The 25,057-nt window shown below is 45.0% G+C and overlaps 1 protein-coding gene across 1 annotated transcript; it reads left to right on the forward strand.

Moving 5' to 3' along the window:
- The first annotated feature begins 1,443 nt into the window (after positions 1 to 1,443).
- FANCI (FA complementation group I) lies at positions 1,444 to 24,749 on the forward strand. The gene is made up of 35 exons (XM_088539655.1): positions 1,444 to 1,487; positions 1,881 to 2,037; positions 2,117 to 2,174; positions 2,474 to 2,515; positions 3,364 to 3,487; positions 4,143 to 4,228; positions 4,441 to 4,573; positions 4,831 to 4,923; positions 5,396 to 5,532; positions 6,336 to 6,516; positions 7,093 to 7,180; positions 7,723 to 7,853; positions 8,509 to 8,579; positions 9,424 to 9,538; positions 9,920 to 10,042; positions 11,145 to 11,213; positions 12,424 to 12,525; positions 13,351 to 13,533; positions 13,630 to 13,751; positions 14,154 to 14,318; positions 14,945 to 15,124; positions 16,330 to 16,493; positions 16,884 to 16,960; positions 17,430 to 17,546; positions 18,389 to 18,440; positions 19,123 to 19,250; positions 19,398 to 19,466; positions 19,604 to 19,691; positions 19,982 to 20,166; positions 21,003 to 21,059; positions 21,140 to 21,199; positions 21,960 to 22,043; positions 23,116 to 23,211; positions 23,722 to 23,847; positions 24,666 to 24,749. Exons 1-35 carry the CDS (start codon positions 1,479 to 1,481, stop codon positions 24,729 to 24,731), a joined length of 3,738 nt encoding a protein of 1,245 aa, XP_088395781.1. The 5' UTR covers positions 1,444 to 1,478; the 3' UTR covers positions 24,732 to 24,749.
- Positions 24,750 to 25,057: the final 308 nt, after the last annotated feature.

The following is a 25,057-nucleotide window of genomic DNA, read 5'->3' on the forward strand; positions in this document are numbered from 1 at the left end:
TGTGATGGGGATTTGGGGAGGGGGAGGATGGCGGGGCAAGGATGAAGGGCCTTACACAAGGCATGTTTTGTAACACTGCGCGGATTTAAGGATTTGGATTCCACAGCATCGCTTGGCAAACAGGGCTGGGACCCCACTGCGTGGCAGGGAGAATGAGGAGGAGGAGGACACGTGACCAGGGACGAAGAGCAGGCAGGAAGAGGGGAGGGAAAACCTAGCACACATCATGTTCCTGGTGGCTGGGGACCCCAGGGGGGCCCTGCCGGCTGCCGCGGCGCTTCCCACGCTGATCCTGGTGCCAGGCTGCTGCCTCCCAGGCTGCCCTTCCTGCCAGCCCCAGGGCCGCTCATTCCCCTCCTCGTTCTGGCTGCTCCTGCCCGCAGCTGGCACGGGCATCGCCAAAGCGCCGCGCACGGCTAAATCCTGCTGCTTACAGGCAGGTTAAACCGACACCCTGCCCCCCGCCCATGATGCCGCGGGAATTAAGGACTTTAGGGAAAGGAACCGGAGCCCCAGGGGCCCCAACCGGGCCTGAGTGGACGCTTTGTGCTGGTGTGGCTGCAGTGCCACGTGCTGTGTGCCCTGTGTCCCCAAAGCACATGGGCACCGTGACGGAGCTGCCACGTCCTCGGGGGCTGGGAAAGAGGTGGGAAGGCAGATTTCCCCAGGCAAACAGGCAGGGAGCCGGCTTTCCTGGCTCCCCAAAGGAGCGTCGCTCCAGCTAGGAGAAAAGGCACCAGGAGAGGTGGCCCCCCGGGACACTGGCGACAGTCAGACGTCGGGGAGGGGCGGCGGGATGTGACGGGGCCGAGTCACCCCGCGCGGGGCTCGAACCCGCGACCCGCACGTAAGGACGGCGGCGGGGGGGGCACGGAAGTGAGCGCAGGGGCGGGGCCGGTTGCCCGGGCGACGGGCGGGCGCTTCCGGGCGGGAATTTCGTGTCGCTTCCCGCTCCGTCCCCATGGCGCAGCGCATCCTGGCGCTGGCGGCCGAGGAGGCCCCCGAGCGGCTCCAGGCGGCTCTGCAGAGCCTGGGGGAGGCCGAGGTGCGTGTGTGGCGGGGCGGGGGGGCCCGCGGCGAGGCCTGGCGAGCCGGGCCAGGCGCCTCACGGCCTTCTCCCCTCTTTGCAGCTGGGCGACATGGTGACCAAGCAGGCCCTGAAGGGCAGGGAGACGGCGGCCCTGCTAAGGGGCATCTTCAGAGGTGCGTAGGGGCCGAGCCACGCTTCCTGGGCGGCCAAGATGAGTCCTTCAATTAGATTAATCCTTGTGATAATGTTGTGCTATTTGGTGAGATGTTGTTACTTACCAAACTTTCCCCATTTTTTCTTCATGGTCTCTGTTTTCTTACTGTAAGGCTCCCCGTGTTCCCAGGAAAGCGGTGTTCTCAGAAGGCTCATGGTTTACAAACACTGTATCCCGCTAGTGGAGTCCAGAGATCTGCATTTGGCCAAGGCATCTGAAATCATAGGACTGCTGATGCTGGAGGTAGGAGCTCATTTGGGCTGCCGTTCTTGGGGTCTGCCGAGTATCCTCAGTAGCCTGAGATGCTGCGTTTGAACACTGAGGAGAATGAGCTATGACCTGTCCATGAATCTCCCTGTGCTAAGTTCATTTTGGAATTTGCTGTGTATGTGTGATTATCATTGGATATTCAGACATAAACTCAACTCCCCTGAACCTATAATTAGCTTGACCTCCTGCACAATTCTGTAAAGGACATCACAAAACAGAGAGCTCAGTGGAAGATTCCCATGTTATCTTGTAAATACTGCACTGTAAAATGTTGCCCGTTGCTGGGTTTTGGTGATCACTTGGAGACATGTGCGGAATTCTCCTGTGTGCTGCCTCAGGCTCTTGTTTGGTTGCATCCCCCACCAGGCTCGCCAGATGCCAGGCCAGGCCCTGGCTGAACTCGCCACCCTCTTTGTGGACGTTATTAAAGGAGGCAGCCTGTCCAATGGGAAATCCTTGGAGCTGTTTTCCACCATTCTTACTGCACTGGCTAGTTCTAAGGAGTGCCTGGCTTATGGGAAAGGTAACTCTGATCTTCTTCTCCCTGTCCTGTCCTCCTCCTCCTCTTGATGTGCTTCTATAAGACTTTTGCTTTTTTCCAGGTGAATTGAATGGGGAAGAATTTAAGAAACAGCTGATAAATACCCTGTGCTCCAGCAAGTATGTACATCTCTTTCATGCTTTAGTTTGCTCAAAAAGCACTCAGTGCCTAGTCAGTCCTTTTGACCTTTTAAAGAATTCCCTGGGTTATGATATGGATTCTGTTGGAATTGGAAGCGTTTTGTTCAGATCTGCTCTAAGTCTGGGTGTTTTACAGGTAGCAGTGGTGATTTCTGGTAGAACTTTCCAAAAGGAAATTAATCAGGAAATGGTGGAATTGAATAACTGTGCATGAAGAGGGCAGAGATCACTAACAACTCTGCTTATTCCAGTGTTCTGAGGTATTTTTGCTTTACTAGGTGGGATCCTCGGAGTGCCATCCATCTTGCCAATATGTTCAGGTAAGAGTCTTTTTTGACCAGCATTGGCACTTTCTTGTGGTGGAGTCACCTCCGTGTCCTGTTTCAAGTGCTGTTTGTGGAAAGCAATTGATTAGTGGGGGGTCTGTATCCTACCAGGTAGAGTCTTGTGGATGATTTTTCTGACAAGCAAACAGATCAGATCTGTTTTGATGCAAAACACAGCAGGGCAGATGTGCTCTGGAAACACATTAACTCTAAGGCTAATATTTTTCCCTACCTGTGAAAACAACTTATTTAGTGGCTGTTCTGCTGCTTAGGAGAAGGCTTTTGTCATGCTTTATTTTGTATACTGATTTTTCTTCTCTCTTTTAAACAAACAAGTCACTTCTCCCTTTGCATTAGTGCTTCCAAGGAAGACTATTCTCTGGCTTTTAGTATGAGCTTCAGCTATTTATCTCCTTTTTTTAATGACTGACTACACTGAGAGCACTAAAATCCTGAAATTCTTCAGTTATTGCTCGTAAAAGTGTTGCTGGTATTCTTGATTAGGCCTGTGGAGCAGCCAGCGTTCATATGAATGCGTGACTGAAATGGTTTTGCTGCTTTAGTGTAGCTGACTGGATTTTTAGTTTTTCTTCCATGTCTTGGTAAATTAGTGCACTAATGGGCAAGCAGAATGTGAGGGAGATGCAAGCACTGAGGGCTGGAATAGGATACTAGGATAGTGGTAGCGTATTGAGGGATGTATGGCCGCTGGATTTGGTGAGGATTTGGGGGATTACTAATTGCCTGGATTATAAGACTCTTTGTCTAGTTAAAGTTAAATCTGCAAATAGATTCTGGAGGAAATTCATGAAAACAATTAAACTACACCTTTGAATCTACAGGGATGTCCCACTAACAGCAGAGGAGCTGCAGTTTGTGGTGGAAAAGGTCCTGAGGATGTTCTCCAAATTAGACCTGCAGGAAATTCCTCCTCTGGTCTATCAGTTGCTGCTGCTTTCTGCAAAGGTAAAAGCTCACAGGAGAAATGGCCTTTCCTTAAACACGTGTCACGAGAGGAATATACACTTTGAGTTTGATTTGCTCACTTGTGGGGATCTGCTCACTTCTACTTCAGTACTCAGGCAGTGTAACAGTTCTGGGTTGTATTCTGGCTTTGGAATTGTCTCGTTTTTGTGCTCTTTCTGCAAGCAGAAGCTGCCAGTGATGTAGTTGTCCTTCAGCAGGGTTATGCGGCTCTTGATTTGTTTTGTGACTGAGCCAAAACAAAAGTGATCCAGTCAGAGATAAATTACCTGTATTATAAGAGGTCATTTTGATGCACTGCCCAAAATATAACAGCTTAAGGTTAGGAATTTGAAAGCCCTCTCAATTGATTATGGCATAAAGGAACCTTTCTGATTATTACTAGCAGTAATAATAATAAAAGCTTCATAGTAAGAGTTTAAAATCCAGCTTCTTCCAACTCTTTGATAACTGCAAACATGAGAATTATATAAATTAATCCAGAGTCACCTCACATGGAAATGAGCAACACAGCAGCCCCACCAAAACAATTTATGAAAGGAAATAAAGGGTACTATGGCATTTGCAATTGATGTAGGAATATTTCTCCAACATCTGCAGAATATGCAGTGTCTTAATGTGATGTCCTGCCTTGCAGGGCAGTAAGAAGGCTGTTTTAGAAGGAATCATCAGTTTTTTCAATCAACTGGATAAGAGACAAAAGGAAGAAGTGAGGGCTCCACAGTAAGTTATTTTTCTGTCATCCTACCTGTGTATTTATAAATCACCCATGTTCTGCCCAAGGCTCCTTGAATGTGAACCGTAAAACCTGCACAAGTGTGTCCTTCTTGATACTGCAGAGATGGCTTATGATGTTGAATGGTTCTGTGTTTGTTTTTTGGGTTGCGTTGTGGGTTTGTTGTTGTTGTTTGTTCATTTTCTGATAAATCTTACAGATCAGAGGACCTTGAAGTAGCCACAATGCCCCTAGACCAGCTCCGCCATGTGGAAGGCACAGTTATTCTCCATATCGTTTCTGTAATCAATCTGGATCAGGATCTAGGCGAGGAACTAATTAAACATCTAAAGGTAGGACAAGGGTGGGGCAAACACTCTGCTTGAAGCAGAGCTTTTAAAATCAACTTAATTGTTTTTCTATAGGAAGGTTTTAATCAGTTGTATGGTCACACTCATATTAACTTTAGCAAGTGCTGTGATATGTTTGAAGAAATGTGTGTCTCTGCTCTAGAACAGCAGTGCGCTATCAGCATAGTGCATCCTTGAAGCTGTAGGATGCTGCATTTGAAACTAACAAGTTTTTTTGAGTAGTTCTTGCTCTTCCCTAGACTGAACAACAAAAGGACCCTTGTACAGCCCTGTGTCCCTTCAGTGTGGCTCTTTTGCTGTCAGTGGCAGTAAAACACAGACTACAAGAGCAGGTAGGTGTGTGATGGGTACTGGGAGTTTCCATGTGGATGTACACAGTGCTCCTTGTAAGGGGAAAAGAAGAATGGTCAGGTCATAGTCTCATCGGAATCTGGGTGAAAAATCGCTCCAGGATACTTAAGAGGAGGAACAAATTCAGTTCGATCATTGGTGCACTGTAGTTTAGTGAATAGCAAAAGAGACTCTGGAGCAATATCAGGGTTTTCTAGAGTCATAATTCTTGTGAGCTGGTATAGTAGGATAAGAAGAGCTTTATGGTGGCCACAGTTCAAAATCACATGGTGTGTGGTAGCAAGTTACCTTCCTAGAGGAACTGAGGCTGGTGCAACAGTCCTCAGAAATAAATGAGTTAAGATTTTTGGTAGTCTGTACTGGGACTTGTGCTTTGTCCAATGCTCTTACTCAATCATATATAAATCCCATTTCGAAGATGTTGTTCTCACACTCAATGATTTTGTATTCCAGATATTTGATTTCTTGAAAACATCAATCGTGAGAAGCTGCAAGGACCTGCAGTTCCTTCAGGGCTCCAGGTTTCTGCAGGATTTGTTTCCACAAAAATATGATGTTACTGCCATAATTCTGGAAGTGGTGCAGAACAGGTGAGTTTCTGACATGTAATACAGGATGCTCAGTGGGATTTGGGGGGGCAGAATTTCAGCACTGCTGGAGTACTCTGGGATCCTAAATACTGCCCCCAAAGGTGCTGACGTGGAATGCTGTCAAAATCCCAAGTTCTATCATGATTTTATATTAGTGAATTTAAAAAAGGATGTATCTGCCCCCTCCACCCTGGTTCTGAGCATCTAGTAGTACAGCGGACTAGGATGTTCAGGAGCCTATCTGCTTCTTAATGGAACAGCAGCTGACAGTGTGAGTCATACTGCCTGCTGTAGTTTGTGTTCTGATCGAGGGATAAGCGATAGATTCACTGTTTATTTCCCCTGACGTGGTTTGTCCTTTTAAACATCCAGAGGGATGACTCTGTGATCTGTCATCAGTTATCTTTAGCTTAATGTAAACATTTCTTCTTTCCTGACTTGCAGACTTGGGATCTGTAGGGTATTTATGCCTCCCAACTCTTCATCAGTGTCATGCTCATATGAGACATAAGAGCACAGTGTTTCCTGTGGGAAGGAAACCTTTGGACTATAAAGGAAGTCTGATGGCTGGAGAGCCAGGATTGCAGGATGTGTTGTGCCCAGCACCCGCCCCTCAGCTTAAACAGTTGTTTAAGGTTGTGAGGGCTGTCATCTGCCTGGGCCTGATCAAGCATCTCTTGCTGCTCCTTTGGATGCTGACATGACTGCAGAAGATTTACTATTGACTGCTCCATTCCAAACTACCTCTGTGATTAAGCTGTTCTTTGTTTTTTTTCCCCTGCTCTGTTTAATGTTTTCCTCAGTGCATTTGGCTGGGACCATGTTACTCAGGGGCTTGTGGATCTTGGCTTCAGCCTAATGGAATCGTATGAACCAAAAAAGCCATTTGGAGGAAAAGTTGCTGAGACCAGTTACGGCCTTTCAAAAACACCAGCCCAACAGGCTTGTAGACTTGGAGCAAGTATCCTCTTGGAAACCTTTAAGGTAGAGTACAGCTTGGAGAGTTTTCTCTGGGGCCAACTATTTGTTCTTGTTATCTTTTGGTCACCAGTATTAAAACTTTGCCCCCTGTATCCATCATCTCTGTCTCTGAGTACTTTCAAATGGTACGAGTTTAAATCTCCTATTTTCTCCTATACAGCTGGAAGAAGTCCTATTTATAAAGGCTTAATGTGCTCCAGCTACCGTGATATTTCTGTGATCCCTATTACAGAATCTGAGAAACTACAGAAAAGATAGAGAAATTGAAAAGTACAAAGAAATATGACAGTGGGAATAAAATCAACATCTTCAATGATAAATTTGCTTCTAGCAGAGGACTTGCCCCAGTATGTTCCTGGTGTTTTGCACATTCTTCACTTATGTGCTGAGTCTGACTAGACTACAAGGAAATCTGAATCAGTCCATGTGTATATAGCTGAAGGAGCTGCTGGCAACTAGTCCCTGTTTAGCTTTTAGATCTAGATTTGCTTTGTACTAGACAATGCTGTGCTCTGACGTATGGGAGTATCTTAAAACTATGTGGATTTTGAACTTATTTATTGTTCATTCTTATTTCAGGTCCATGAGCCCATCAGAAGTGATGTTCTTGAGCAGGTCCTGAACAGAGTTCTCACAAAAGCAGCCTCGCCTGTCAGCCACTTCATAGGTAAGAGGAAAAAGAAAGAAAGATGTCCTGTTCTGTGGGCACTCGGAATGTGGCTTCTCAGAACAAATTCTTGCTGAAGCGACCTGAAGCCAAGAAAATCAGTTGTTCCTTCCCCTCTCTTATGAGCAGTCAGCTACCTTGGATCACCTCGCATTTATCGCAGGATGAGAGCGTGTGTGCAGGCAGTTGCCATGGAACAGCTGACGCACAGATATCCGTCAGTAACTTGTTGCAGGTTCCTAGCCTTGTGATCCTCCTCACCCTTGCCAAGGGGCTTGCGAGTCCCTAGGGCTGCGGAGAGGCCTGTGCTGCAGCCTTCTCTTATACCTCAGTGCCCTCTAGTGGGGTAGCAGCGTCGTGGGCTTGATGCACTTTGTGCTTGCAAAAGATCTCAGACCATCAATGTTCATCTTTCCATTGAATGGAAGGATTTTAATCGTTCTATAACCGTTATCCCTACAGAAACCTCTTGCCCTGTTTCTTAATGTAGATCTTTATTTGCCCTTGGTAGCAGCTGCTCCTTTTGCCATTTTATTTTTCAGATTTGCTGTCCAATATTGTTGTGTCTGCTCCTCTTGTGCTTCAGAATTCATCTTCCAAAGTCACAGAGACCTTTGACAACTTGTCCTTTCTGCCCATTGACACAGTGCAAGGGCTGCTCAGAGCAGTACAGGTAAAGCCCTCCATGACTATCCATGTGTTTCTCCAGGAATATCCTTGTTAGCTTAGCTAATGATAGCTCTGGGCCACAATTATATGCTTGGCCTAGTAACACTTCTTGTAAAAAAAAGAAAAAGAAAAAAAAGCTGTAATGCTCTGCTGTAGGTTCTAACTGCTCTTCAAGGACAGATTTGCATGTGCCCTCTAGCAAGAAGCATATGCTATAGGAGCTGTTCTGTCCTGACCTTTCATCTGGAAGATTTTCAGATGCTGTTCAGTATAGAAATCTAGGCATACAGTGACCAGCTGTACAGCTGTGACTGCCACTTTGATTGTCTCCATCTAAGCTCCATGTCAGTATTTTGCTTTTCCTGGGCTGAAGTATTGCCCTGGGCTTAATCTTCTACCTGCTTAGCCCAACTTGAGGACAGCAGTTCTTTCCCAAACCCTTGCACAATATTCTCACTAACCTGATGAAAAAGTGTGTTGCTATTACAACTCTCTGGTTTTTATTTCATATGTTTTAAAAAAATACTCTGTGTTTCCTACTGTATTGAAAGGTGGAAATGTAAGGCCAGATGGGCCTGCCTGGGGAAGATGAGCTCACAGGCACCCAGGGCTTGGCATGTCTTGATGCTTTTCTCTCCAAAGTATCTGTTCCTTTCCAGCCTCTGCTCAAGGTCAGCATGTCAGTGAGGGACTCCCTGATACTTGTCCTCCAGAAAGCTATCTTTTCCAGGTAAGCTGGGAAAGGGGTTCTTTGAAAAGGTTTCTGCAACTCCTTTACGTTTTTGGAGCTGAAATCAATTTTACTGTTTTGGATGATGGCCTTCTTGCTATGTTCTTCCCATAAGAAGGTGATGATGTTTCCTTCCCCTTTAGCATAGATCATAATGCAAGCACAGCCCTACCCAGGGAGACAAAATTCTCAACCCCTGGCTGGATGGGCCTTAGAAACTCAGAAAACTATTGGGAAATTCTAATAAGATGCCAAAATTAAAATTAGTTCCAGCATGCATCTACACAGTTGCTTATGTCCAGATGCTAGGGATCATCCAGAAGGAACCGCTGAGTTGGTGCTCAGCTACCACCTTCCCTTTGATCCTTTACTTAAGTGGTAGAAAAGTGGGCTTGTCTTGGTAATGCTTTGAGCAAAACATCTTGCTGTCTTCATAATGCTGTGATCACAGACTGGATTTTGTTGAGCAAAGCTGCCTTGTAAGCTGCCTGCTTACGAATACAGAAATCATAATTTATAAATATTATTCAATGCAAGGGACTTGGTCTTGCAGAAGACCAAGGTTGCAGGTTTCAGTGAGCAAAGCAAAACACTGTCTGTTCTTTACAATTTTTTCAACTCTGAAAGGTACAAGAGTGCAGTGAGAAGCTCCTTTTCAAGTTTCCATGGGTCATTTAATGCTTGGCTCTCTGGGGTTCTGGTGAGGGCAAAAAGGAAATGGAATGTTGTGAGACTGAAGAACTAAGGAGCTCCCAGCAAACTGTCGGTCTTTTCTTCTGAGCTTCTTGCATCTGTTTTTCCCTAAGCTGCTCTTTTTCTTACTTTTTTTACCCCTGACTGGCAGGCAGGTTGATGCCCGTAAAGCTGCAGTTGCTGGCTTTTTACTTCTGCTGAGGAATTTCAAGGTTCTGGGCAGCTTGTCCTCTTCCCAGTGCAGCCAGGCCATTGGTGCCACTCAGGTGAGTGCTGTTCTGCATCCGCTCATGCAGGTGTGTGAGACAGTCTCACGTATCACATGCAGTGTTTGAGGCATCTCAGTGAGGAGTGTTTCCTCCAAATCAAAGTATATCTTTAGTAAGAATTAGTGATGGAGAGAAGGATTTTTTGGAAATGGAAGGTGCAAAGGAAGCTGATTAAGGGATGTAACCCCTAGCATTGCATTCTCTTCTGGTATCAGTACTGGAGCACTTGCACTGCTCCATGGTGATGGTGCAGAGCCTGGCAATGTGCAAAGGACTATCACGATGATTGTTTAGGGATCAGGCCTCTAATCACCTTTCTTCTGAGTTGTGATATTTGAGAACTGTAACCAGTATGATGTGACTAATGTTCCCTCTCAGATCCAGGCAGATGTTCATGCCTGCTATAATTCTGCAGCTAATGAGGCCTTCTGCCTTGAGATCCTGGGCAGCCTGAGGCGATGCCTGAGCCAGCAAGCGGATGTCCGACTCATGCTGTACGAGGTAAACACAGATCCTTCCATCTCCTTGTAAACCGCTACTAGCTTTTCTGTAGTCTGGTTCTGTTGTAGCACCAGGTCAGTAATGACCATGTTATTGTGGAAAAGGATCCCTCATCTTTTGTTCTTTGTGGAACACATATACTTATCCCAAGGACTGTTATTTTTTTCTTCAATTCTCCTGCTTCTCCTTATTTTGGACTATCCTAAGGCTGAAGGCATTTATGCATTTGCCTTGTTTGATGCATAGCTTGACATTGCTTGATAGTAAGAATGTGTCAGTCTCTCCTCCTTTGGTGTGGTCCTGGAAATGGAAAGCATGTTTGGTGCCCAGTAGGGAATAATGTTATAACAGACATTGGAACAGGAGTAGTGTTGTTGGGAGTTAATGACAGGCCTCAAAGAGAGGGCCCTGGCAGGAGAGTAGGGGGAGAACTTCCTTAATGATTCTGTAAGAAATCTGCCTTTACCCCTCCTTTTGTAACTTCTATAATGTGTGTCTTGTAACAAAGAGCGATTTGCATGTCCATTATCTTAGCTCTTGAGGTAACTAGGGGGTACCAGCTTTGAGGAAAGGAAAGCTCTTTAGATCTTAGAGATTTTGTGTTCTTCCTTGACTTGCTTGGACAGACTTTTGGTAGGTCGTGAGTTTTTGCTGTGTGTGTTGGTGTCGCTACAGGTCTTGCATTTGCTTTTTCTGTCTGCTGAGATTTTTCTGATTAAAAGTTTTTTGCCTCCTCCAGTTTCCCCACTGTGTTGTTTTGCCTTTGAACCAGAATTTCACAGTTTGAAGTTAGATCTAGTGCTAGTGCTAAACAGCATGGAAAGTCACTCTGGGCTTGATGCCACCACTGCTAGGGAGATGCAGCTTGTGAGAGGGCTGTGTCCTCCTCCTGTGAGGAAATTCATAGTCTTTGTGATTCATCCCATCTTTCTGTTGTGCCCTTTCTTTGCCAGGTTAGGGCTTTACACTGAGCACACTGTTACTTCCTTATGATTACTTGCAGTGCCAAAGGATTGTTGCTGTCTTGTGACACAAACCTGTCATGAATAGGGTTATTTTCCTTTGTCGTGTAAGCCAACCTGTCCTTTCTTCCCATCTTCAGGGGTTTTATGACGTCCTTCGTAGGAACTCCCAGCTCGCCAGCTCCATAATGGAAACGCTTTTGTCCCAGGTAAAGTACCACTCAGTGAGATGCTTGCAGAGGCCTCTAGGAATTGTGGACTGCAACCAGTATAACAAGCAATTTAGGTTAAATATCAGGAAAACACTTTTCTCCCTTTCACTCCAAAGATGCTTAAGTGCTATGGCAATCCTATAGGAAGGTGTTACAATCCCTGCTCTACTCAGAGAGGAGGCTATGCAACATCTGTGGCAAGCAGTTCACCTCCTGTTTCAGATGGGAGAGCAAGGATCTCTAGGAGTCCCCTCCAGTCCTTCAGTTCTGTGATTCTGAGAAGCAAAGTGCTTTGTGTGCTCTGTCCTTCTTAGCTTTGCACGAGTTACCCTCCCCTGCTTTCCCAGGGATGGTACTTACATAGTAATTATCATTGCCGTCCGCCCATGGGGAAGGTATCCAAGTCCGTGTAGGATCGAGGAGGATTAACTCATCCCCCAACAGTGTTGCTCATGGCAACAAGACAATCACATTTCCTCAATCCATTGGACAGATTGTGCTTTCTTTGAGACAAGTAATTTTCTTCCCTTTAATCATCTGTAGAGTTCACGCTGACTAATTCCAGCTTTCCCAGCCATGCTGGTATAGGGTCTGAGAAGGGAACAAGAACAGAGCCAAGGCAGCTTCTAGGTATTAGAGGGCACTTAATGGGAACTTGATGTAAATGTATAAAATTTCATAGCATCATTATATATAACTTTCCCTATTCAATTCTGATCCTATATCAGTACTAGGAGCATATCTCCTTCCTCTGGGGTGCCAAACAGCCAGGAATTTGTGCAAGAAAAATACATTTGCTATAGTGTCACCTCCATAAGTGTCTGCATCCCAAGCTAAGAAGCTGGATGTCAGAACAGGCCCAAGCACTGAGCATGTGTGCAGGGGAACAGGAGTGGTTACTGATCAGCGATCCTTGCTGATCAAAGGACAGATGACACTGCAGGTGAAATGCAAGTGATGTTGCATGTTGAAGCCACACGAGAGCAAGTGGTCAGATTGACCTATCATGCTGGCCAAGAGGCAAATGAACAAAAGTTCCTAATACTAGATGCCATGGCTCAGGTACATGTATGGTCCTGTTATCATAGTGCCGCTTTTCCCCCCGTGCAGTGGAATACAAAGCTTTTTTTAATGCTCTATATTGAAACAACCCAAGAGATTCAGTTACTAAGTAACTAGTTATTTTTATTTCTTGTTTATGTGACAGATAAAGCAATATTATTTGCCTCAGCCAGACCTACTGCCCCCACTGAAACTTGAAGGATGTATTATGGCTCAAGGAGATCAAGTCTTTCTGCAAGAACCACTGGTAAGAGCTGTACAGAGTGGCCACATCTGCAGGCTCCTTTGTTTCATGGCTTTTCAGTTGTGCTTCTCCATGAGATGAGTATCTTCATTCCCTCCTAGCTTGGAGCAATTGTTATAACAACAACAGAGCTGGGCATTTCATCCCTGTCTCGGATTGTCTACAAGAATTCTGTTTGTTAAGTGATTTGGGGGACCACTCTGAGAAGTGCTGTAGGAATAGTCTAGTTCTGTTACCCTCTGTTGAGCTAATCCTATTTTTTTCTTCCATCAACTTAATTCTAAACAGAATAGTAGCACAGTGTGCATGTGTCTGGAGGAAAAGGAATCTGCCCTTTGATCTTGCTCCTTTGATATTGTTGGAGACAAGATCTCAACGATTCCTAGAATTTTCAAGGGAACAAATTCAAATTCATCATTTTGTTCTTCCCTAAGGAAGCTTCCATGCTGTGCTGCAGTAGCACACCCAGGAAGGGAGCAGACATGTTAGCTAGAGTGGGGGCTTTTTGGAAAATGCCTCTCCACCTCCTTCAGCAGTTGAGGTAGCACATTGCAGGAGCAGTGGGAGCTGAGCCTGTACGTCCTGTATAGACAAGTTCATGCATGTAACATTGTCTGAAAACCTTTATTAGAGCTGAGTAACCGTGTGTAGGATTACAAAAGGTCTCTTCCGTGAACGAGAGATTCTCTTTGGAGCCTCTGAAGGCAACTGTGGCCTTTTGCATTAAGCTGTAATAGTGTAGTCTGTGGCATGGCACAGTCTGTTCTACGTCTGCAGGGCCCTCCAGGTAGAAGGCTGGATGAGTAGCATGTGACTGCTTCCTTCCAGGCCCATCTGTTCAGTTGTATCCAACACTGTCTAGCCTGGTATAAGAGCACTGTGCATCTACACCAAGGAGTGGAAGATGAGGAGGAGGAGGAGGAGGATGTGGGATTTCAGCAAAACTTTGAAGAGATGCTAGATTCTGTCACACGGCGAATGATAAAGAGCGAGCTGGAAGACTTTGAACTGGTAAATCAGATTTTCAATTTGCCTTGATGGAAGAAGACCCTGAGTTCTTGTCAGGTTTTGAAAAGGTTTTTCACTTGTTTTCACTTGTCATCTTAGGATAAATCAGCAGATTTTTCTCTGTCTTCTGGTGTTGGTGTGAAGAATAATATCTATGCCATCTTGGTGATGGGAATCTGTGAAGTCCTGATAGAGTACAATTTCAACATAGGGAATTTCAGGTAAAATATCAAACTTTGTCCTTCAGCACTAACTGGGCTGTACTGTGGCTGATTCCCCAGAGTGCAGGGGAGACACTCTGCAAACACAGGAAAATATTGCCAACATGAATACAGAATGTTGCTTTCCTTATTTGTGTTCCTTGTGGCACAGAGCTTCACAGAACCTTGGGGAATGTCTTTCTTTTGAATGTCATTGTGTGTTGCAGGAGAGATGTGATGTGACATTTTGTAGAAGGGCAGATCAAGAAGGAATGGAGAGGATGCACCCTGTTCGGGAGGCAGGGAGATGTCACGTATCAGGAAATTACCATCTAGAAAGTGTCTTTATATAATTAAAGGTTAAAATGGGGAACGAGTAAAACTGGATTTCCTCCATTAATGCTTTCTGTTGTTTTGTTGCAGTAAAAACAAATTTGAGGATGTCCTAGGTCTGTTTACATGTTACAACAAACTGTCTGAAATCTTGAAGGAGAAATCTGGAAAGAACAAATCTATGTTAGGCAACAAAACTGCCCGGAGCTTCCTGTCCATGGGTTTTGTATCTACTCTGCTTACAGCTCTGTTCAGGTGAGAAGCTGTCACAGCTGGAATAGCTTGAAGTCCTGCCCACAAGCCATTTTTATGGTATCTGCATGCTGGCTTTCTCGTGCTGCAAATGCACAGCACAGACATTTCAATTCTGTACAAAATATGTGGGGTAACAGCACTCATTGTCTGGAGAGCATCAAAGCCCAGGTAGAAACTGTAGCCATGACATACCAAGTTCCCTGGTCTGCGCTTGTCTCTTGCAAGACATTGGAGAATCCCTGCTCTTTCAATCCTTGCCCACTCCCAGGCATCAACCTTGGAGTTGAGCTCCAGTCCTTTAAAGGACATCTGTAGACATCTGTACAAACCATGTCTTCTAGTACATTTGGGAAGGCTGATGGAACTGTCTTCTGAATGTATATTACAAGCTACCAAAACAGTCGGTCTCTTCCCCTGAATTCAACTAGTGATTTATTTGTGAATCAATACAATTTTTAATCTTGTGTGCCAGACTGAAAACTAGCAGGAGCTATAGAGACAGTTATGTTCTATATAATATGCTGGTTGTGACTTGAGCTCTGGAGTGCAGGGATGAAGTGATGACAGGCCATCCCTGTGCTCTTTCAGTCCATTCTCAATTCCCTGGTTGTGCTCTGATTCTCCAGGGACAATGCACAAAGCCACGAGGAAAGCCTGGCGGTCCTGCGCTCCAGCACAGAGTTTTTGCGCTATGCTGTCAGCGTAGCTCTGCAGAAGGTGCAGCAACTGGAGGAGACGGGACAAACTGACGGCCCAGATGGACAAAACCCTGAGAAGATGTTTCAGAACCTTTGCAGAATCACGCGGTGAGTCACTGTGCAAAATAAAGACAGCAGCCCTGGGGATTTTTGATTCTCGGATGAAACTTCGAAGAAAGATTGTGGTCTGTAGCTGTTGTTTGGTATAATAGTTATATCTGGATTAAGATCACTGTCTTTGCTCCTGGAAAATGACGTGTAGGCACTACATGTTTTTGTGCTAGCGTGAGTGGTCCAGCTCTGATAATGGCACTTGGCCTGGAAGAACCAAACCCTATCAAACTCTTGTTTTTTAGCCCATTTCAGATTTTTCACTCATCATTCATAGTCACAGAGAAAGCAGGATGGTTGCAGGCTAGATTCTGGAGACCTCTGAGATGCAACGAAGTTAAAATTCACTTCTAGCTACAGTGTAAAATAGATGTGAGAAGGATATGTGCTTTAGCAAAGCATTTGTTAGAAGTTTTGCAAAATACTCAAAGACATTCAGGCATATAATCCTTGGGAAATGAAAGAATGTTAGGCACCTAAATGTCTTGTGGGTTTATGGCTCATATTTGCATAAGGTCTCTTCAGATTCCTGACAGCACAGAGCATGAAACACAAATTGCATCTGCCCTTAATAGTGTCCAGTTTGTGTTTGGTTCCTGGTAATAGAGGCTAGTTTTGCTGCAGTCATTAGGACAGCATTTGAGCTATGTGTTTGCATGACTGGGCACTGAAATAGAATAGGATCATCCCTGCAGGAGAGAGAACTAACAAGAAGAAAAGAGGGGGAACAGAAAGGGGAAGAAGTGGGCTTAGAGGAGCAGGAAAAGAATTGCTTGGACATAGAGAGATGTGTCCTTTGAACCTAACAGTTTTGATTTCTTCAAAGCTTTAACTTTGTTTTGCCTGCCTTTACCTTTCTGATTTTATTTCTGTAGAGCCCCATAGAGATACCTGACATTTCACAAATTCAAAGTGCCAAGAGAGAAGCAGCTTCTTTTGTCAATGACAGATTTGACATGAGTGGTTGGTGTTAAATTATTTAGTTGTAAAGCAGTGTCTGTTTTGATGATATACAAACAAAATCTGTCTTTAAAATAGATCTCTTCCCCATTGCCTGTCCTACAGGGAAATGACCTTCAAATTCAGTTGTGTTAAGAACATGATCCTAAGAGTAGGGTCTGTGACTAGCCCTAACCTAGTTGTTGTGCTGTGCATCCAGCTTTACTGGAGCGCGTGATGTTAACTCCTCTCCCATGCCCTAGAGTTCTGCTGTGGAGGTACACTTCAATTCCCACTGTTGTCGAAGAGTCAGGGAAGAAGAAGGGCAAAAGCATCTCGCTCCTGTGCTTGGAGGGCCTGCTGCGGATCTTCAACACAGTGCAGCACCTGTATGCTGCCAGGATCCCTCAGTTTCTACAAGCCCTCGGTAGGCACGTGCTGCAACTCTGCTCTGGTTTCCAGCCTTTGTGTTCCAGGCCACGTATGCCCCTTATTCCTAAGTGGGAAGAGGAGTTCATTCCTTGTCCCTCGGCAGCAACATGGGCTTAGTAGCTGTGGAGGCTCACGCTAATTCTTGTTCCAGAGGCTAGTTCTAGAGTTATGTTTACCTGCTTTTACAGAACCCCCAGTCTGTCAGCAGAGAACAGTTGGGCCCAATAGAACATTCATCTATCCAAAGTTTGCCTTTACCACTGTTCAGTGCTTGCTGCAGTGATGCAGTCTGTATTCCTGCCCTAGGTGTGAGCAGATCTTTCCCACTTCTGGATATCAATCCTGTATTCTGCTCTTGGTGTTTAGCTTTCTGTGTCTCTGCCAGATATTACTGATGGTGATGCAGAAGAAGCAGATATTAATGTTACAGAGAAAGCTGCCTTCCAGATTCGACAATTTCAGGTAAGTATCATTGTGTGTTGCAAGTATTCCAAAAGTACTGGTAATTCTTGCAAAAAATAGTGTTAGTGCTCTCTTGCTTGACCACTGAATTGAGTGTGTGATAGCAACTGTGATGCTCAGCGATTCTCTTGCTATTCAGAAGAGCTTCTGAACCATAAGATAAGCTTCTTCAGGATCTCTGTATAGAGTGGGCTTGAACTGGGCTTGTATTTAGGGAGCTGTATTGCTCCCAAAATGTTAGCTGCAGCATCCAGTAGTGCAGCATACACACCTGAGTATTGCAGAAGTCCTACTGAATCAAACATTGGCTTTTATGTAAGCAATCATAACAAAACCCAGCACTTGAAAATGGCACTTTAGAAGGGTAGTTCTTATTTTATATTCTTTGTTATTCTATTATTTGCTTCTTAAAATTGCTTTGCCACAAGCACATACACTCAGGGACTCTGTCCTTCCTTCCCATGATCAGAGGTCTCTGGTGAACCAGTTTAGCAGTGCTGAAGATGACTTCAACTCTAAGGAAACCCAGCTGCTCATCACAGTTCTCTCCACTTTGTCCAAACTCCTTGAGCCAGCCTCCCAGCAGGTACTTCACAGCCTTTTGAGATGGGGAAGAATGTATGAAAGATGTATGTCCATAGGTGTGTGAAGATTGTCAGCTTGGGTGGACATCTGAGAGCTTTGATGTGTTAGTGCATTCTGCCTTCCCTCCAGACCAGACCCTGTCAGAGCAAGTTTTGTCATATTGTCAGGTATTACTCTGCCAGGTCAAATGCCTGCAAGGACAGTTGTAGAATGTGTAGAAAGTGTAGAAATCTTTTCACCTTCCTACTGCATGTCCTGATCCTGCTTTTGGGCATCCAGTCTTTGAATCACTTGTTCTGCACACAGACTCTGTTAGAGCCTAGATATGATATTCCACATATGTATGGTAGATATGTCTTCCACGTGGGAGTAAATCCAAACAAAGCCTGGAGACCTGTGAGCAGTCTAAACACAGCTCTTCAGAAAGCACTGGCTGAGTGCCTGTTCCCTTCCGTGCAAGGAGACCCTTTCTGAAGTTTAGAGGTGCCCCAATTTCACAAGCTAGAGAGTACAATAAAAGTGTGCCAGAAGCCTGGAGTCATCATTTACCTTAAGTTAAATGGAGCTATTATTCTGTCCAGGGGAATGTATAGCTATTCATATGTGCTGTATCTCAGCTCTTTCGCTTGTTGGAAGGTGAGGTGTACCTTGTGGACCTTCACGGAGTGTGGTTCAGTGCCCTTCTGCCAGAAGGGGACTCTGCTGCTTTTACTTTGCTGTGATTCATTGCATTCTTGTTTTTTTTTTTCTTTTTGGCTTTGGTTTTGTTTTGGGGGTGGTGGGGAATAGTTTTATACTTTGAATTGTTTCAAAGCCATAAATATATTTTCTTCCCTCTTATAGTTCCTTCAGTTCCTGACTTGGACAGTGAAAATTTGCAAAGAAAATGCTCTGGGTAAGTAAGATATTGGAGCACATTTAGATTTGATGCCTCACTTCTGAGGTCAGGCTCTTAGGTTTGCTGTTGTCTGTCTTGTTTTCACCTCTGTGTTACAGATATGTTCGGGGTCACCTTTTGCCTTTCCATGATTTGTGTTGTTAATCTTGAGTATCAGGGAGAGGCTCAGCCCTAACAAATAGTAGCATTAGTGAAAGAAGTCACTTGCCTTCTCCCTTTATCAAGCACATCTGTTGTTCAAATCTGGATGTAAACCTTGAAAAAGCATTAATTTATCCTAGAGTTTGTACTGCAGTTCCTCAATATTTCTGGTCATCATTTTTCTATGAATTGAGGGCTCCAGAGTGACATGTTCTCCCTTGTAGTGTTACATGGAATGTCTGTCATGTAGCCTCTGGATCTTGCTTGCTCTAAGCTGAGAGACTGGTGAGCAAGGATGTGAGCAAGAACTAATACCTTTTGCAGAGCCCTGTGGATTTTGTTGCTGTTGTAAGCCCTGCTTTTGGTATCTACACTATTTTGATACATTTCTCATGTATTGTATATCTCTTCTGGGAAAGTAGACTGTTGGAAGATACAGGATCTGAGCTTTTTTTTCTCACTGGATGCCTGATGTTCCTGAAAGCTAGTGAAGTTTTGCTCTGGTAACATGTGTTTTCTCTTTGTCCCTTCCCCACAGAGGACATCGCTTGCTGTAAGGGTTTGCTGACTCTGCTTTTCAACCTCCATGCTCTGTACAAGAGCCCTGTCAGTCTGCTACGTGAACTTGCACAGGATGTCCACGCTTGCCTGGGAGACATAGATCAGGTATGGTACAGAGTCCGTGAGAGCCCAGCTCTTCATCATTTACTGCTGTCGGGCAGAATTGAGTGCATCTCTGCAGTAACACTGGAGCAAACTACACGAGGGCAGCTAAAGTTTTGCTCACCAGAGTTTCTGTCTTCCCCCTTCCAGGATGTAGAAGTGGAGAGTCGGTCGCATTTTGCCATAGTGAACACCAAGACTGCTGCCCCAACTATTTGTGTGAGTCAAAACTGTGTGTACTAAACAGCTTTTTACTGCCCAGATAATGTCCAGAGCTGCTGTGGTACAAGTCTGGTAGGTTCCTGGTGTGCCAGACTCTTCCAAGAACCTGTTTTATTATTGTGTGTCTGTCTTAGCTGCTTGTTCTAGGTCAGGCAGAGAAGGTCCTTGAAGAGGTGGACTGGCTTATCAAGAAACTTAACAGTTTGGGATCAGACACATCAGGTAATAATAGTGGTCCACTGCTTTCTGTTACATCCTTGTAAAAGACAGATGAAGCTAGAGAGCAAGAAGATATTTCAGGATTTTGAAGTAATATAATCTCAGAGCAGCTTAAACTCTCCCTTGAGCTGCTTCCACATGAACAGGGCCTTGTTACAATAACCTCCAACGTTTCATTTTTGCTGTGCCATGCTGGTGCTCTGTGCACCTGACACAAAGGTGGTTGTCTTGATCTCCTACCTGCATAACAGGGTTCATTTTGCATACCTGGCATATGTACGTCTGTTTTCTAGAAGAGTCTTCTCAAACATCAAACCAGACCCAGGCTCTGGAGAAAGGAGTAATTCTGCAGCTGGGAACTCTGCTGACAGTTTATCATGAGCTGGTACAGACAGCCCTCCCCGCAGGGAGCTGCGTGGAGACACTGCTGAGAAGCCTCAGCAAGACGTATGCCATTCTCACCTCCCTCATCAAACATGTGAGTGCTGCTCTGCTGACAGGGGCCTGGCTGGGATCTCACAGCCTCTTCTCCCGTCGAGCTCACAGTGACCCCTGGCAGCAGCTACTGTCAGGCCTGGACTGTTCATCTCCTGCACAAACTGAGCTCTTATCTTGTTGGCTTTCATGCACGTAGTTCCATGGCCTTTCTGCAGTAGTAATAGTTGTGCCAGTGGAGGTAAAGTCAAGCTTTTCTCTAGTTTGCTTTGCCTGCAGCTTCTTCTGACTGGGCTACTTTGCAGTTTCCTTAGTGCACAGTCACGTGCTGCAGTGAGAGGCACTAGCAGTTTCACAGTGCTCAGCTGTCCAGCCTCTGCCCCTCAATGCCATGCAAGGCCTGAAGCATAGGGCTGGGGAACCTGCACTGTAAAAACAGGCCAGTGGAGCTAGTTTGAGACAAGGTAGTGAATTCCCTGGCTCTCTTTCACAGCTCTGGAATACAAGCAGGTTGTTTAGGACATAGCAAGTCATACTCCATACAATATACAGTGCTGTTAGTCTTATATGCTCCACAATACCATGTAAGCTCAGTGAATGGCCTGTAGTTCATTCCTTTTCTTCCTAGCATTTGCACAGGGAAGGAGTTTTACTTTAATCAAAAGCAAGGTTTCCATGCTGTGGAAATGATAACTTTTTGCCTTTGGGCAAGGACAGCAATCAGCCCTCTGGAAATAGGGAGCTTCTTGTCAGAACTTCCTTTAGTTGTTCAGCAGCCAGAAAATGCCATTAGATGAACTGCCTTGAGCCCTTGTCAAGAACAGGTTGTAATACAAGAACAGAGTTTGCAGAGGAGACTCCCTGATGTTTCTCTTGCAGTATATCCAAGCTTGCCGCAGCACCTCCACCACGATTCCAGGGAGGCTGGAAAAGCTGGTGAGTACAAGCAAATTGTTGGAGGAAGAGGCTCATTGTCAGTTGTCAGGAGTTACACCAGCCTCTCTGCTTCTTTACAGGTGAAGCTCTCGGGTTCCCATTTGACCCCACAATGTTACTTGTTCATTACTTATGTTCAGGTAAGGTCTAAATTAACTGTGACACAACCATACTTAGGCACTCCGATGCTCAGTTGTGCATCACATACAGTGTGAGGGCACTTTCTGGGATTATGGGCCTTATTGACATATTGACATGAGTTTCTTGTTTCATACTATGATCTGACATAGTAAAGCTTGAAATACATCTCTTAGCACTGGGCCAACCACATGGGCATATGTTTGGGCAGGGAACGAGATGTTCAGGGTTCTGTTTTTATTTGTTTTCTATTCATGTGGATTTTTTTTGAGTAAGTTCAAAACTGCTTTTAACCAAAATGGCAAATAAAGGTCACCACCACCACTGTCATGGCAATTTAAAGTAACCTGTGTGACTATGGCAACAGGTTGAAGTGGGATTTATCTCTTTGGACAGGAACTGGATGCTTGGGTAGGGACCTAAGGAATTGTAGACCAGGCATATGGCACATGAGGGGAGATACAGAGGTGTGTCTGGAAGACAGATAGTTGACATATGCATTTCTGAATGCATAAATCAATTAGGTGTTTGTAGGGTTTTTGTGTGTGTGTGTGTGTGTGTAGTGTTTTTTAGAGGGTTTTTTTTTTTTTTTTTTTTTTTTTAAGACTACTTCCACTTCCATTGTCCTTTTATCACAATCTTTTCTGTCAATGAACTGGTAATGCTGCATTAGCTGGCCAGAGCAAAGACTTTATAGCATTACTTAGCTGGTCTTTTTTTCCTCATTACCTTCTGACACCACATCCTTGGTTTCCTTTTCAGAATATTCACAGTGAGAACTTAAACTTTGCAGAAGAGAAGAAAAAGAAGAAAAAAGATGAAACTGCTGCCATCTCCACGGTCATGGTGAGATTTACTAGCTGTCCATAGAACATGGGCTGTATTTGAACTTGGGATCACACCACAAGGCTTGTGTGTACCCAGTGGCTTGTTATAGATCACCAATGACATAATGTCACTTAGGCTGTTAAGTGAAAATCAATTCATTCGACCTGAATTTTAGATAAATTTTTAAAAACAAATTGACAAAAAAACCCTAAATGCTACTCGAAAGCATGCAGGAATGAAACAAAACAGTCCAGATCATTTGTCTAATGTTTTATAGTTTGAGGAAGCTATAGAATTACAGAAACAGACCAATTTATTTATTGCATGCTGTTTAAGCACTGCCTAATTGTATCATTATATTTAAAGATAAAATTCTGGATTCCACTAAAATAAGGCATTTGTGGTAGTTAAGACTGACTGGGTGAGTTGGAAGCAATCAAGGGGGTTGGCATGTTCTAGGCCCTTTGCATCTTTCAGAAATAAGTCTGTGTTTCCAGCTGGTCTCATCAGTTGGCTCAACCATTCTTGTGATGCCACAGTAAAAAAAATCCCCCAAGGCTGCGGTTTCAAGGTGTCCTCCAAAAAGAAACGTTCTGAAATGCTACGTCTCCTTTTGCCAGTGCCCTATCAGCCCGGCGAAGGAACATCAAGTAAATTGGACAGAAACATGGTGAAACATGGTCTGTGCTCACTGCCTGCAAAGCAGGGGCTTGTGAGGCCTTGGCAGAGCCAGAGCAGAGAACGTTTGTTCCGTTTGCTCTCAGGGCTGTGGACTGAAGCAAGAGTGCAAAAGAAACCTGGGACCTCCTCATAGCACCTGCATTTGGGGAATGAGTCAAACACAGTAATAAACTAAGCTGGAATGGTTTGATGGGGCAGGACTGGTGTGGAATAAGGCTGATGAAGACATTTTGCTAAAAGGGAGTGGATATGGAATTCACTTTTGTTTATTTCTTTAGCATATCCAAGTTGCTACTATAAATATGATGTGCTAGCACCATAGTTGGGATACTTGTTAATGAGAGTAAAAGATAAGCTTCAGAATCTTCATTTCTAAATCTCACCTTTTCCCATCCTCTTTGCATTCCAGGCGAAGGTGCTTCGTGAGACAAAACCAATCCCAAACCTGATTTTTGCAATAGAACAATATGAGAAATTCCTTATTCATCTCTCCAAGAAATCAAAGGTAATATCATCTGAACAGAGCAGAATAGTGATACTGGGGCACGTTGGAAAGCTCTTATCTTTCCCCCTTTGCTGCTCAGATTAGGAAAAACCTGGGGAACTTAACCTTTTTTCACCTTTTGCCCCAGCTCAGGGCCCAACACTGCTGAGCTACTGTTAGGGTGGTATCAGCAGGTGTAAGCAGGAGTGCTCTGCCTGTGACCTAAAGCAGTGTGGTTTCTGCTTAAGCAGAAGCTAAACCGGCTCATGCCAACTTTCCTCACCCTCCAGCTTGTTTTAAGAGCTGGGGAAGTGTACCACAGTGAAGTCCTCTCTCGTGACAGTAACTGGTGATCGCTTTGCCCTTATGAAAACAGAAATTGGCTACCTGCTTGCATGGAGGCAGGTGCTTTTTAATGTACCTTTTTTTCCTGCTGTCCTACACCATTGCCACAAGGAACTTGATCCTAGCACTGTTCAGAAGGCGATGTTAGGACGCTAATGCTGGACCTTTGCCCTGTGGTTGCTGCAGGTGAACCTGATGCAATACATGAAGCTGAGCACCTCCCGGGACTTCCGCATCAACGCGTCCCTGCTGGAGAGCGCCCTGCAGGAGCACAGCGCGGAGGACGCCGAGAACGAGCCCGACAACGACCAGGTTGGGACTCAGCTGATGGCTCTTGCTGCTGGGTTCCCCCTCTCTAGGTTACGATTCCATTAGGTTATATGTAAAGTTAGGATAGTTCAGTCTTCCCTGGATTAGTCCTCGCTTTCACTCAGACCCTATGAACAAATGAACAGGTACCTTGGCTAAGGTCCCCTCCCCCTCTGCCTTGAGGGAGCTTTAAGTTCATGTATCAGTCCTCTGTATTCTCTCTCTTGGGAAAGAGACACTATTTTTAAGCCCCTCTTGCCACTTGCCTCAGACTGTTGCATCCTAAGCAAGCAGGATCATCTTTCAGCATTCCCTCTGTAGACCTGCTGGGCTGCATCAGAGCTTTGCAGCATGTTTGCCTAAGGAGCTGACGCAGATTCAAGTGGTTCTGCATCTGAGTTAAAGGCTGTAGAGAAATGGCTGCAGGACAGACTCTACAAGGCCTCATTTTCCTGTAGTAGTTGGTGTTGGTGAAGGTAGCAGAGCCTGCACTGGATAAGAGTAAACCAGTTTCCCTTACTGACTGTCCAGAATTTCAGTGGTGCTTCTGTCCATAGTTTCCTCTATTTCAACAAGCCAAAGTGCCACATGCTAAAAAATACTCCCTATTTTGTACCTTTCATAACCTGGGCTGTGAATTCCACCACAAAGGGGTCTCTTAAGGAAAGTTTTATAGGGTGAGGATAGTCCCATGCTTCAGGCCACTCACTGGAAGGAGGAAAAAGAGTTAAATCCTGTTCTGCACATGGGGTTTTCCTTGGCTTTGGTGAGCTCTCAGTGTAATTGCACATTCACTCTCAACTGATATTCTCTCTCCTCAGAGCAGCACAGCAGAGCAGCCAGATGAGAACCAGGAACCCAAAAAGAAGAGATCAAGAAAAGAGTAAAGCTGTGGTTGCAGCCTCCTCCTCCCACAGTGCCTATTCCGTGGCAGACCCCACTTTGGTCTCGGAGAACCGTGTATACAAAGATGGTGGTTTATTGTTTGCATAGACAAATGCTTGTAATTTCTTCCTTCATGTCCATGGGCACATAAGAAGTGACTCTGGCTACTGCCTCAGCTCTTAGAGCTACCTGCTGCCCTGGAAGGTGCCTGTGCCATTAGAATGTGCTGCTATATTTCCATATTTTCCCTCAGGAGCATCCCTTCCAGGCAAAGGAAAGCAGATCACCCTGCCCAGAGCTCTGCTGCTGAATGCACAGCCAGGCCTGC

This window comes from Tinamus guttatus, unplaced genomic scaffold (genome assembly GCF_059628265.1).
Source record: "Tinamus guttatus ecotype Peru unplaced genomic scaffold, ASM5962826v1 Tinamus_guttatus_pri_ptg000004l, whole genome shotgun sequence".
Lineage (NCBI taxonomy): Eukaryota > Metazoa > Chordata > Aves > Tinamiformes > Tinamidae > Tinamus > Tinamus guttatus.

Bases quoted from the DNA above. Each gene is read 5' to 3' on its own strand.
- FANCI (XM_088539655.1), top strand. The intron at 4,924-5,395 runs GTAGGTGTGTGA...TTTGTATTCCAG, and splicing joins AACACAGACTACAAGAGCAG to ATATTTGATTTCTTGAAAAC. The intron at 20,167-21,002 runs GTGAGTGCTGCT...TTTCTCTTGCAG, and splicing joins TCACCTCCCTCATCAAACAT to TATATCCAAGCTTGCCGCAG.